The 12,176-nt window shown below is 29.5% G+C and overlaps 1 protein-coding gene across 6 annotated transcripts; it reads right to left on the bottom strand.

Moving 5' to 3' along the window:
• Positions 1-1,358: 1,358 nt before the first annotated feature.
• LOC140816595 (uncharacterized) lies at positions 1,359-8,580 on the bottom strand. Of its 6 annotated transcripts, none has more exons than XM_073175960.1 (14): positions 8,466-8,580; positions 8,137-8,288; positions 7,287-7,360; positions 6,452-6,535; positions 5,871-5,951; positions 5,527-5,607; positions 4,477-4,569; positions 3,864-4,043; positions 2,817-2,884; positions 2,682-2,733; positions 2,207-2,260; positions 2,003-2,095; positions 1,730-1,796; positions 1,359-1,619 (listed from the first exon to the last, which is right to left on the bottom strand). In XM_073175960.1, the coding sequence occupies exons 2-14, from the start codon at positions 8,276-8,278 to the stop codon at positions 1,528-1,530; spliced, it is 1,161 nt and encodes a 386-aa protein (XP_073032061.1). In that variant the 5' UTR covers positions 8,279-8,288; positions 8,466-8,580; the 3' UTR covers positions 1,359-1,527. The 6 variants fall into 6 exon arrangements, with proteins under 6 accessions (XP_073032061.1, XP_073032064.1, XP_073032062.1 ...); XM_073175963.1 differs by having other exon boundaries at positions 8,137-8,281; XM_073175961.1 differs by having other exon boundaries at positions 8,137-8,290; positions 8,474-8,573.
• Positions 8,581-12,176: the final 3,596 nt, after the last annotated feature.

Raw genomic sequence — 12,176 nt, 5'->3', positions numbered from 1 at the left:
CCAAAATATATCAAATATCGAAATTTCCTTGTCATTTCTAATTTGAATCATTACAGTACATTTCAAATATGCTTTCAAATATTATAACTCATATCAACAACAAATTGTTCAAGAATTTTCATAACAAATAGGAACGAATATATCACGCCGATCGAATTTCAAGAAACATACATAATGTATTTTTAAGCAAATGTTGACATATATATATATATACATATATATCAAGTAATACACTTATGAAATGCAAATGTACGTGAAAATATAGTAAAAACCCACTTACCTGATGATAATCTTCAAAGATTTGAGGCAAAGACAACTAAAATTCGGACACGAAAGCTGCTGAACTGCGTCGAACCAGACAAGAATTTGGCTGCTGCGGTGCTTCGAAAATGGACAAGAATGAGTTGTTGAAATGCTGCTGGAAGGTGTGATTTTTCTTACCTTTTGGCCACTATTTATAGGCTCATGGAGGTGAAAATGCTACTATTACAACCATGTTTATGGCCTTTTTAATGGTCTTAAATACCTAACATGTTGTTATGATTCTTCAAATTCCTCTTTGAATTCATGGATTGAATGTATTTTTAATTCATGGCTTTGTGTATTAATTCTTTGGTGTGGGGGATTTTTTTATTAATAAATACGATATATATTTTTAAATATTGAAAATAATGAATATCACTAAATTATTTTTATAAATACATATTGAATGAACACATCGAGAATTAAGTTAGCCCGAACACTTACGTACAATGAATTTTATTTTATTTTATTTTTTATATTAGTTGAAAGAATACGACCGCCTTCCTCAAGGGCAGGGGAACCTATAAACATTTTGCATTTTGCTGCTAATACAAGAGAATAAAGCAGTAAACTCACAAATAGAATAACTATAGATTTAATTTAATCAATTAAACGAATAAATAATGCAAAAGTATAAAACAGTAAACTCACAAATAAAACTGATATAAATATAATATAATAATACAAGAGGATAAAAACTCACAAATAAAACCGGTATCATGTGTGTGTGTGTGTGTGTGTGTGTTATATAGCATTTACGTCTGGCTGTTGAGAACCACACAAATTTCTTTTACCATGTTGCTGTCATTGGTGCATTAATGAATGAATGAAGATTTTCCAATTTTGATTTCCAGGGCAGATAGATCGTTTGTGTCGATAGAGAGATATTTAAATCACAAAATAGCCAAACATTATAACTGTGATTCACGTTCTCTGATAATTTTTTATTTTAGTTTTGGAGATAAAATGTTTCAAAATAGAAACAGAGACAAATTTATATCCAGTAATGATTATGAAAGCAATGTTAACTGCCATTGCACCTAGTGGATATGGCAAGCATCCGAAAATTTTCATAAATATATTGATTTTCAACGAGAGTCCAAACATCTTACGCCTACAAGGGAATTTCTAAACTATTTTCCTTCTGTTGAGGAAAAATAAAAGCGATCCTCTTAAACTAACACCTTCCAACTTCAAGCAATTGTCGTGCAGGCGCATATATCATCAGCTAAATTTACCGATTTCCATTTTTCTTTTTATTGCTTTCTGACTGTGATATACAAACGAGTCAATTATCCCAGAGACTGTGAAAACACCTGCAAATATACCAGAACAGATTACCAAAGATACAAAAATGTCAAAAGGATTAAACATAAGGATTCACACACACACACACACACACGCACGCAGAGAGAGAGAGAGAGACCTCCAACAATGGCACAGACGTTGGTCAAGAAATGCAAGAATGAAACATGTGTTTCCGTGAAAGTCACCTGTAACCATGAAATACAAAGAACAGAAGGATTCCATTACATGCGTGCAATCAGATATATTGAGCCACGTTGTGTTGACCAGTAAATAAAATGCTTTCCAAGAAAATAGCAAATTTAGAAAAGCGAAAAGGCGAGTGACTGGCGCAATTTTCACTTTGACGATGGTCAGAGTTATCCAGTACTTTTACATTTGTATATATATTCACCTTGATTGGTGAGAGGTCGTAAAAGAAGAAAACTCCAGGAAGAGCTTGAAGTCGACCTAGTTCTGCTCCTTTAACATGTTCAGTAACTGAAAACTGTGGTTCAACAAAATATTATGAATCTCAAGTCTTCCAGTAGAAATATCCCTACATAGAATGCAGTAGGGTGTTAGATTTGAAAATGCGCCTGTAATGTTTAAATCATACCTGATTTGAATGGATGGCATGCCCGTTCTCATCTGTGAATACAGTTGGTACCACCTGCAATATGCAAACAGATTAAATACTCATGCAACCCGTGACTTAAAAAATTTCACTCTAACAGTTTATCGTACACAACAGAAATAAACAAACGAAGGTCGTCTACTAATTCTTTTTGTTTGGATGAGTGAATTTCAAGATTGTACTACTCTCTGTTTCAGAAGTAAATGACCCGATGTGTTCATCCAAAATGTTGAACTACACAATATCTCTATATTATAATCAAGAACAGTGCTCGGAAAGTAGTTCTTTGTGCCAACAGCTCGATCGATCCTACAACATTTTTCAGTGGCAGCCCAATTATATGCTGTGACAACTCTATTTTCCCGACCAAAGACAGTCCCAAAAGACATAACGAAAAATAAAGGTTGGGGAAATATTATCTTTATTTGACCATACGGCAAGAACATAAACTACCAACCTTGAGAAAATACTGGTACATAGCATTTGGTGTTTGTTGTGTCCATTCCACACTGCATTTAAGACACAAATTCAGATAAACTTCACATAGTGACAATAAAAAAACATTGACGCTAAGAAATGCAGAGAAAAATACCCATCCAGAGGATTCACGACACCAGGGAAGTAGTCTCCAAAGGCTAATCTGTTGACCTTGTGACTTATCTGCAGTACATATCCAAAATTCAATTGACTTTAAGCTCACGACAAGTATCATCATCATCATCATCATAGTACATTCCCGCTAATTACTACATGGATATTAGTTCTTCAAACTAAGCAATTTTCCCATGTGTCATCTCTTAAACCAAGATTTAAAGACATATTCCTCACCAACCACCTTTATCCGAGTTTTCAATAACCTACCCCTCCTACTCCTTCCATTAACATGTTAATCTAAGATATGTCGGATTGGGACCATGTTTGGTCTCCTCTTCACATGACCAAATCATTTTAAACGTCTCTCGGTGATCTTATCCTCTATGAGAACTACACCTAAATAGTTCATAATTTTTTCATTCCTAATTATATCCTTGCGCGTTTTGCCACACATCCATCTTAACATATGCATCTCTGCTACCGTCAATTTATCCATATGCAGTCCTATAGTGGCCCAACTCTCCGAGCCATAAAGCATAGTTGGTCGAACAATAATCTTTCAACATTTTCCTTTAAATCTCGCAGGCATCCTTGAATTGCATAAGACTCCTGATGTCATCCTCTATTTCATCCATCATACCTTAATCATATAGTCTATATCCTCTCTAATGTCCTCAATCACTTCTAGACCGTCAATCTCAATTGGACTACCCATTCGTCTAGATTCAGGACCAAAGTTACAAACTACATATTCCGTTTTTGAGCGACTAATTCTAAAACATTTACTCTCAAGAGCTTCACGTCATCTATCTAATTTATTATTTACACTTTCTTTAGTTTCGTCTATCAAGAAAATATCATTTGTGAACAACATCCACCAAGGTACCTCATCCTGAATATTGAAGTTCACAAGTAGTATAATGAATAAAAAAGGAAGTATCTCATTTGTATGTATGATGAAGCACTGCGAAAATTTTTCGATAAGTTTTCTATAAGAAAAAAGATGTGGTAAACACATGGTAAAGGCACATAAATAACATCTCACATTAAAACTGTCTTTCTGAAAGGCTAGCAGATCGTGAACATGCACATTTGACTGTTGGAAACTCTTCCCAGGTGCAAAATGAAAATTACCAGCTACTCTATTGACATCCAGGAATCCATAGAGGTTGCATCCTTCACCCTCTTCCTCTTTGATTCTTTGAAGAAAACCTTCTCTTTTGCACTAAGTTAACGTGAACATAAAGAGCACAAGTTAAGAACACTTAGAACTACTTATCTATATGTTATGTTCAAAGAAACTACTGCATATATTTTTGGGATCACCATACAGGCAAGCTAACAATGATGGTGAGCTGGTACAATGGCAAGAAGAATAAAGTAAATAAAATAGAGCAAATGATAAATAACAAACAAAGAAAAGAATCAAAATTTTACATAAAGCCTTAAAAAGAATCCAAACATGTGGCTTTTATCCAACAATAAAAGTAAAAAAGGCAAGCATCTTCGTTTGTGTTCCATGCTTCCATAACATGCACACACACACACACCCAGAATTCAAAAGACAGTGAAGGTGAAAATTGGATTAATTTAGAAACAAACTTAAGATACAAATAAAGCTCTAGTACAAGAAAAATCAATAAGAAAGAGAGACATACCTGGTCAATAGAATCTGGATTCGACAACGCCCAACCTTTTTTTCTATAAGCTTCACGAACTTCTTCACAATTGTTACAGCAATCTTCATCCGCCTGCAATCGTAATGTGTGTTTGATCAAATATAAGCAATAAGAAGTAGGGGTAATCAAATTTTTTAATTAACCGCACAAACCGCTCAGTTTTTCCGAATATTTTAAAACAAACCGCAATTAAAAACAGTAATCATAAACCTCACCGCACACACGGTTCGGTTATTTTTTTGTCAAGAATCGCACCAAACCGCACCGTCTAAACCGCTTATTATATTATTTGACCTAATATTATAATAATTTACAAATAACATATTCAATTAAAGAAGTTGTCATTCATTATATCTCAACTATCTTCAAAATTATTATTCCTACAAAAAACCTTATATTCTTCTTAATTATTCTTCATATTAGTCTTTTATTAGAGTTTTTATTTCTTTTACCACAATATTTTGTTTGAAGTTTGAAAGTAAAAAAAAAAGAAGATAAAATAGTGTAAATATCATTTTTGTTGTGAGTGTGATGTGTTATTAAGTTATTAACTTAGTTTTTATCTTGTTCTATCTTTGTATGCTTTGAATTATATTTTATATATGAAGACACTGTATTGTTTTTGTTTTCAAATAAATTAGAATATAAGTTCTAATATTTTTCATTAGAAAAAACCGTAAATCAACAGTAACCGCTCAAAACCGTAAGACCAATTCTATATGTAAAACCGCGATTATTTTTTTAAAATATTAACCGACCGCATATAACAATTCGGTTAGAATTTTTTAAAAATAACCGCAAAACCGCACCGTGATCATCCCTGATAAGAAGATTAGGAAGATCAGATAGATATTTTACTCTAGAAAATTCAATAAGGTGTAAAATTCTCTTCAGGGAAAGACAGAGTTCCACCTGAGCTCTTAACACAATGGAAAATGACACGTTATGCCTAGCCTTCTTCGCAATCAATTTCAAAACCATAAAAAAAAAAGACATCATAATGAACATGATTATATGAAAATGTCTCACCACTTCTGCACCATAACACGAACCACAATAAGTTTCATTATGGTCCAGTCTTCCACCATGCCTTTGTAAAGGTTGTTCAATCTATGTCATTTTAAGAACACGCAAACAAGAAAAAAATTCGATCAAGACTACTTTAGTAGTAGAAAAAAAAGCATGCTGCTTAAATAGCTAAAATAGAGAAAAGTCTATTTAGCATGACTCCCTGAAGTAGACTACCCTAATGATGTTCCTGGCACAGTGAGCAACTATATATCACCTATCAAAAAGATGACACTCCTCTAATTCAAAAAAGAACAATGGATTGCACAGACCTGTGTATCTACATATACTTAAAAGTAATTTACCTTTTGAGCACCAATAGTATCCGCCCTTGTTTCTATGATATTACCATGAGCATCAATCCTCCTTTTAATTATATCATGTCTCTGAAAAAAGTAAATGAAATTGTTTCTGCATGTGTCATGAGAAAAGATGCAGCACAGTAGCAGTTCCCAGGAGAAATATAGCAGTCTGCGTCTTATTATTTTTAATAAATCTGTGAAATAAATATACTTTGCAGGTTAACATTTCTTTCTGGTTCAAATTCATAAGCAGTATCTAATAGCTGCTGGGATATTCTCAGCTGAGAGTTCGTGATCATAGGCAACAAACATTATAATCTTCTTTAAAAAAAAACCCATTTGTTTTAACCTCATTTTGTGAAAGACCCATGTATCATCATCGCATACCGAAGGAGAATTGGAAGAAACGAGATTATTACTATTGACAATTTAAAATCGTTACAATAACGCACTCCTCCATGTAAACCCGAAAAATATTGATTCTACACAAGTAAAAGACAATTCTAAATGGAACTTTTTTTCTTTTAGATGAAAATAGAATTGTGAGAAAGCATTAAAAGATATGATCTTTCTACAGCACTTACCACGTCCAGATGTTGTTCCCCACCCATATCCATCGCATCAAGACTAAGTATAGAGCATGGAAAGGCTGGAAAAGTCACATCAAACTGCAATTTAGACGTGATGTAGAAAACCATAATTAATTTTCTAGTCAAGCACAGTTTACAGCATTATAAAAAATCCTTTTAAAAAACAAATTAAAACAAGGTAAAAATGTAAAGAAAAAATCAGTAAAAAGGCAAAAATGTGAAAAAAAAAAAAGAAAAAAAAAAGTGGGTCAATTTCACATATCATGTTGCTCCAGCTCGACTTGAAATCATAATATGACTCAAAAGTAAGATTCCAGCTAAATACCTTTGATCTTTTAAGTAATATTCAAACAAACTCAAAGGCAAAACCAACTAAAGATGTTAACACCAATGAGTTAGTTTCATAAGACGAGTGTCCGGGTTTTTGTGATTAAAATAGCCACTTACCAAGTAAATGCCACAGTTCCATTTTAATAAACAAAGATAATTTTGGTGTTTGAATAGTCAGATTTTTACGTGATTCAAATTTTTATTTCAAAGTCATGTCAAGTGCATAAAATACACAGATTCAGGATAAAGTATGAGTACAGATATTACAATCATGTTTCTCTCACCACTACCAAATGCCGAAGAAGAAGTTACAAAAAAAAAACAAAACAAAGGGAAGGAAGAAACATTCACACTCAATACATCAACAAGAAAAGGTCCAAAGGGGTGAGGATTGATTCATGACACAAATTGCGAAGAAAACTCGAAGGGATGAATGATTAAACTTGTAAAAGAATATTTGAGTTGTGGAATAATTATACAAAGTGTTCAGAAGAAATACATTAATGCGAAGCCTTTCTCCTCTTGATGTGTCTACCACCAAATTGGTCTCAGTTGCAGTGTGGAAATATAATCCTGAAAAAGGGGAAGCATTAATCGAATCATACTCGACAAAGAGGAAGCAGTAAAATTCAACAGAATCACATCATATTCAGGGACAGAAGTTATGTCAAAACTATTTAGATAATCGTTATCTGAAATTATGAGCTACATTAATCTTTCAAAAAAGGGTAAAAAAAAAAATATTCCAAGCAAAGAAACAGACACGAATTCTGTTAAAGGACAACATTCCATCCAACGGAAAATGATCGGTGGATCATTACATACGGTATCTCGAGCAGTTATTCTGATCTCTTAAAAATTCACGCATCATAACATGAATGTCATTTTACAATTAGGACCTTCTAAGTTCTAACAATGCATTGACTAATTAAAACCTCAAAATTCCATGATTACATAACGAGCACTATCAGGGATAATATCATTAAACATCCAGTAAAAACCAGTAAAATGGTATTTGTCAAACATCAACAGGCAATGAACGAAGTGGAGCAACATTTGATTTTCTATGTCCTTTTCTAGCATCTTATTTGCTACCCAATCCACACGATAAAGTCAGATAACAGAAACGCTGACACTCAAAACGCAAATAAAGAAAACCAATCATTCAATTCTTTTCGGATGAAACGTCAAGAAAAACAACACATCACAAACTCCAGTAGAAATCAGAAATTCGTAGAAAAAAGAAATTTGATGATCATCACATACCAATATCAACAAAAGGCGATCACGCGATTGCACACACAATACATATCCGGGGTCATAAACATAAAGGTAAAAAAGATACGAACTGAGCTCGGAGATGAAGAGGAGGAGCATAAAAATAGATGAGACTAAGGTGATGACGCCGCCAGAGAGCGTTCTGCTGTAAAAATCCTCGTTGATCTTAGGGTACGCATCCAGGCTCCGCATTTTCCCGAACAAAGTCTCCATAACCTAAAAGCTACCAAAATATGCTGACAAAAATGAGCTAAAACTGTCATCCAATCGAAATGATCAAGGCGTTTGAGATCCATAATAAAAAATGAAATTGACAGTTCAACGATACTCAATCGGTCGAATCAGAATGGGAAAAAAATTAAATCTTTTGTCTTTATTATGGAATGAAATACGCACGAACCTCGAGGTTGAGGAAAGGCGAGAAACCTACAGAGAAGAGCTTCTTCGGCGGAGGGTTGATTACTTGCTGGTTGGTGCAACTGTGCCAGTTAAAATTTGGTTGAAACTAATTTTTTTTCTGACGGTATATATTATTTTATTTATCAAAAATTTAAACAATAAATAAATATTTTTCAAAAATCAGATTTTTATTATTTATTAGAAAAATTATTTTTTAAATACAAACTTTAATTATTTTTTAGACATCCTAAAAAAATTAATATTAAAGTTCTAATTAAGATACATAATAACAAAATTTACAAATAATCAATATACCAAAATTCATGAAAAATACTCTTTTAAAAAACTCAATGCCATTATCGAAATTAAATGAAATGATATAATAAATGTAAACTCTTAAATGCAATTTATATTTTCAAAAGACATCACATTCAAATTTAAATTTTTTAAAAAAAAATTTAAAACACTTAACATTTAATTATGTGTTTATTTTCTATTTATTTTCAAATAATCAATATGGTATATATAATCCCGGACTTTAACTTTACTCGCAAAGTTTTATTAGTAATTATAATCGTCATCTTGTCTTGTTAATTTATTTCCAAATAATGTTATTGTGTATTAATTCAAATTTCTAATTTCTAACTCAAATTCAGGCACTAAAATAAAAATAACAATGATATATAGAAGTTTTCTTTTATATATATATATATATATATATATATATATATATATATATATATATATATTTGTTTATTTATTTATATATATATATATTTATTTATTTATTTTTTTATAACTCGTGTCGTTAGAGAACTCGAGGGTAATAAATATTATATAATCTTGTACCTATTAGTTAATTATAACTAAAATTGCATATGGATATCTATTCCATCGAAATTTTTTTGTCGGAAAAATATGTCCAGTGTTTTGTTTTCCATTACCACACGTTCCCATTCACTTCTCCGCTTTTTTTTCGTCGTAATTATTTTTACTCTAACATGGGAAGCGAATAACCTTTCAATAATAATTTTTTTTGGCAAATTGTTATATTCCCATCCAAATCCCAAACACGGGAATATTATTTTGTTCAAAAATACCTAACTGATTTAACGGGTTTTTTTATAATTAATGTAAACAAAAAAAATTAATTTCAAAAAAAAATTTTAAAAATATATATTTACAAAATTAATTTAAGTGGCGAGCGTCCGCGCTTACTCGTCCACGTATATATATTATTATTTATTATTATTATTTATTATTATTTAATATTATTTTGTGATGTGACGTAAGTTTATTTTTATTATTATTATTATTATTTATCATTATTTTAAATAATTAATTTAATAATTTAATAAAAATATATTATTATTATTTATTATAACTTTTAATATTAATTTAATTCGAATGAAAAATATAAAATATAAATATGTATAATATATGTTAATTATTAAATATTTTGTATTATTTGGTTGGGTGATTGAAAAATTAGAGATATGAGAAGATTGAAAGAAAACGTACATAAAATCAATATTTTTAAAATTTGAGAGGGTTGAAAAAATATTTATTGTTTCATTTTAAATTGTTGTTCCATTTTAAAAATATGAGATGATAAAAAATATGAAAGAATCAAAAAATATTTTTTATTTTTAAATTATTATTTCAAAAAAACGTACATAAAATCAATTGGTCAAAAAGAAATTTTAAGAAGACCCATTTCGAATTCTCTCAAAATTATATAAACACATAGTTCATAAAAAAAATTAACTGTAAAACATATAATTATATATAATTCGGTTTATTATTATTAATAGATTTATTAAATAAATCAATCAATAAAAATAAGAATGCCAAAAGTGAAGGAAGCAAGCAAGCATTAATAATTACTTGTATAATATATTAATATTGTATTATTATGTTGTGATTAATATTTTATTTTAATGTTTTGATTGAAATTCAATTAATAATAAGAGCTTAAATAGAAAATAAACAATATACATTTACAAATAGAATGAAAATATTGTAATTTAATATAAATTTTATCGATGATATATGATAAAATTAAGAGTGAGTTTCATGTGATACCGTCTCACGGATCATAATCTGTGAGACGAGTCAACCCTACCCATTTCACAATAAAAAGTAATACTCTTAGCATAAAAAGTGATACTTTTTCATGGGTGACCCAAATAAGAGATCTGTCTCACAAATAATACCCGTGAGACCGTCTCACACAAGTTTTTGCCTAAAATTAAACATCTTATTGGTATATTGATGAAATAATACTATTTTTATTCTCCTTAATTTTCTCTTTTCAATCCTCTCATAATTCTAATTTTCAATCACCAAACCAAATAATACAAAATATTTAATAATCAACATATATTATAAATATTTATATTATTTTTTTCATTCGAATTAAATTAATTAATAATAATAATTATATATTTATAAATATACTTTCATGCCGTTTGTATTGCAATTGAAACTAAATTAATAATAATAACTTAAATAAAAAAGAAACAATGTAAATTTAATAATAGAATGAAAATATTATAATACAAAGTAAGTTTCATCGATATTATATGTTAAAATTAAACCTCTTATTGATGTATTTGTGAAAGACTATTATTTTTATTATCCTTAATTTTCTTCTTTCAAGCCTCTCATATCTTTTTAATTTTCACATTTCAATCTTCTCATATCTCTAATTTTTCAATCACCCAACCAAAAATATTTAATAATTAACATATATTATAAATATTTATATTTTTTATTCGAATTAAATTAATAATTAAAAAAAATAATTATAATAATAATATATCGGAATTAAATTAATTATTTAAAATAATAATAATAATAATAATAATAATAATAATAATAATAAAGTTACGTTCGATCACAAAATAATAATAAATAATATTAAATAATAATAACTAATAATATAATAATAAATAATATTAAATAATAATAAATAATAATATATCTACGTAGACGAGCGTCCGCACTTTGTAAACGCAGATTAAATTAGTTTTGCAAATATTTTTTTAATTATTTTTGAAATTAAATTTTTTTTATATTAATTATAAAAAAAACCCTTGATTTCACCCTTCTACGACCGAGATATTTATTTATATATGTAAACATAAAAAAATTTTCTACTTGTGTTCTCATCAAGTATCTATTCATAATGAATATGCACACTTTCAAAATCATTTGGAAGCAAACATTGGATATGTTTTTGTTGTTTTGAGGTTTCTGGAATGCAGATAAAGTTTGGAAGATCTTTACTAGGTCAATAGTTCAATTTGGAATTCAACATTATTATTTGAACTTTTTTATATTTTGTTGTAGATGTTTAATGTATTAAAGTTTAGCGTGATACTGTTCATGTTTTTTTTCATCTTCTTTTTTGATTTGATATTTAAATTCTGCATCTCTCCACACTCATGGACCTAACCGCCCGAACTATTAGCATCCAAGTATGTGCATTATACGGTGCCATAAATATTAGGAAATTACGGTGCCATAAATATTAGAAATAAATTTGCTTACACATGGATTTGGAATTAGAAATCTCATTTTTAGTGTTTGGTATGATAGAATCTTAAAAAATGATTGGTATTTTGTGTATTTTGATGGGATTGATATAACTAAATGAAATCTTAACAAAAATAAAAGATTTTGTCAGATTTGAGTTATATGAACAAAA

Source organism: Primulina eburnea, chromosome 16 (genome assembly GCF_022965805.1).
Source record: "Primulina eburnea isolate SZY01 chromosome 16, ASM2296580v1, whole genome shotgun sequence".
Taxonomy (NCBI): domain Eukaryota; kingdom Viridiplantae; phylum Streptophyta; class Magnoliopsida; order Lamiales; family Gesneriaceae; genus Primulina; species Primulina eburnea.
This window is presented reverse-complemented; position numbering and strand designations above follow the sequence as displayed.

Bases quoted from the DNA above. Each gene is read 5' to 3' on its own strand.
- LOC140816595 (XM_073175960.1), bottom strand. From the start codon at position 8,278: ATGGAGACTTTGTTCGGGAAAATGCGGAGCCTGGATGCGTACCCTAAG. The intron at 7,361-8,136 runs GTTCGTATCTTT...CCCCTTTTTCAG, and splicing joins CCTCTTCATCTCCGAGCTCA to GATTATATTTCCACACTGCA. The intron at 2,096-2,206 runs GTATGATTTAAA...GTTGAACCACAG, and splicing joins ATGCCATCCATTCAAATCAG to TTTTCAGTTACTGAACATGT.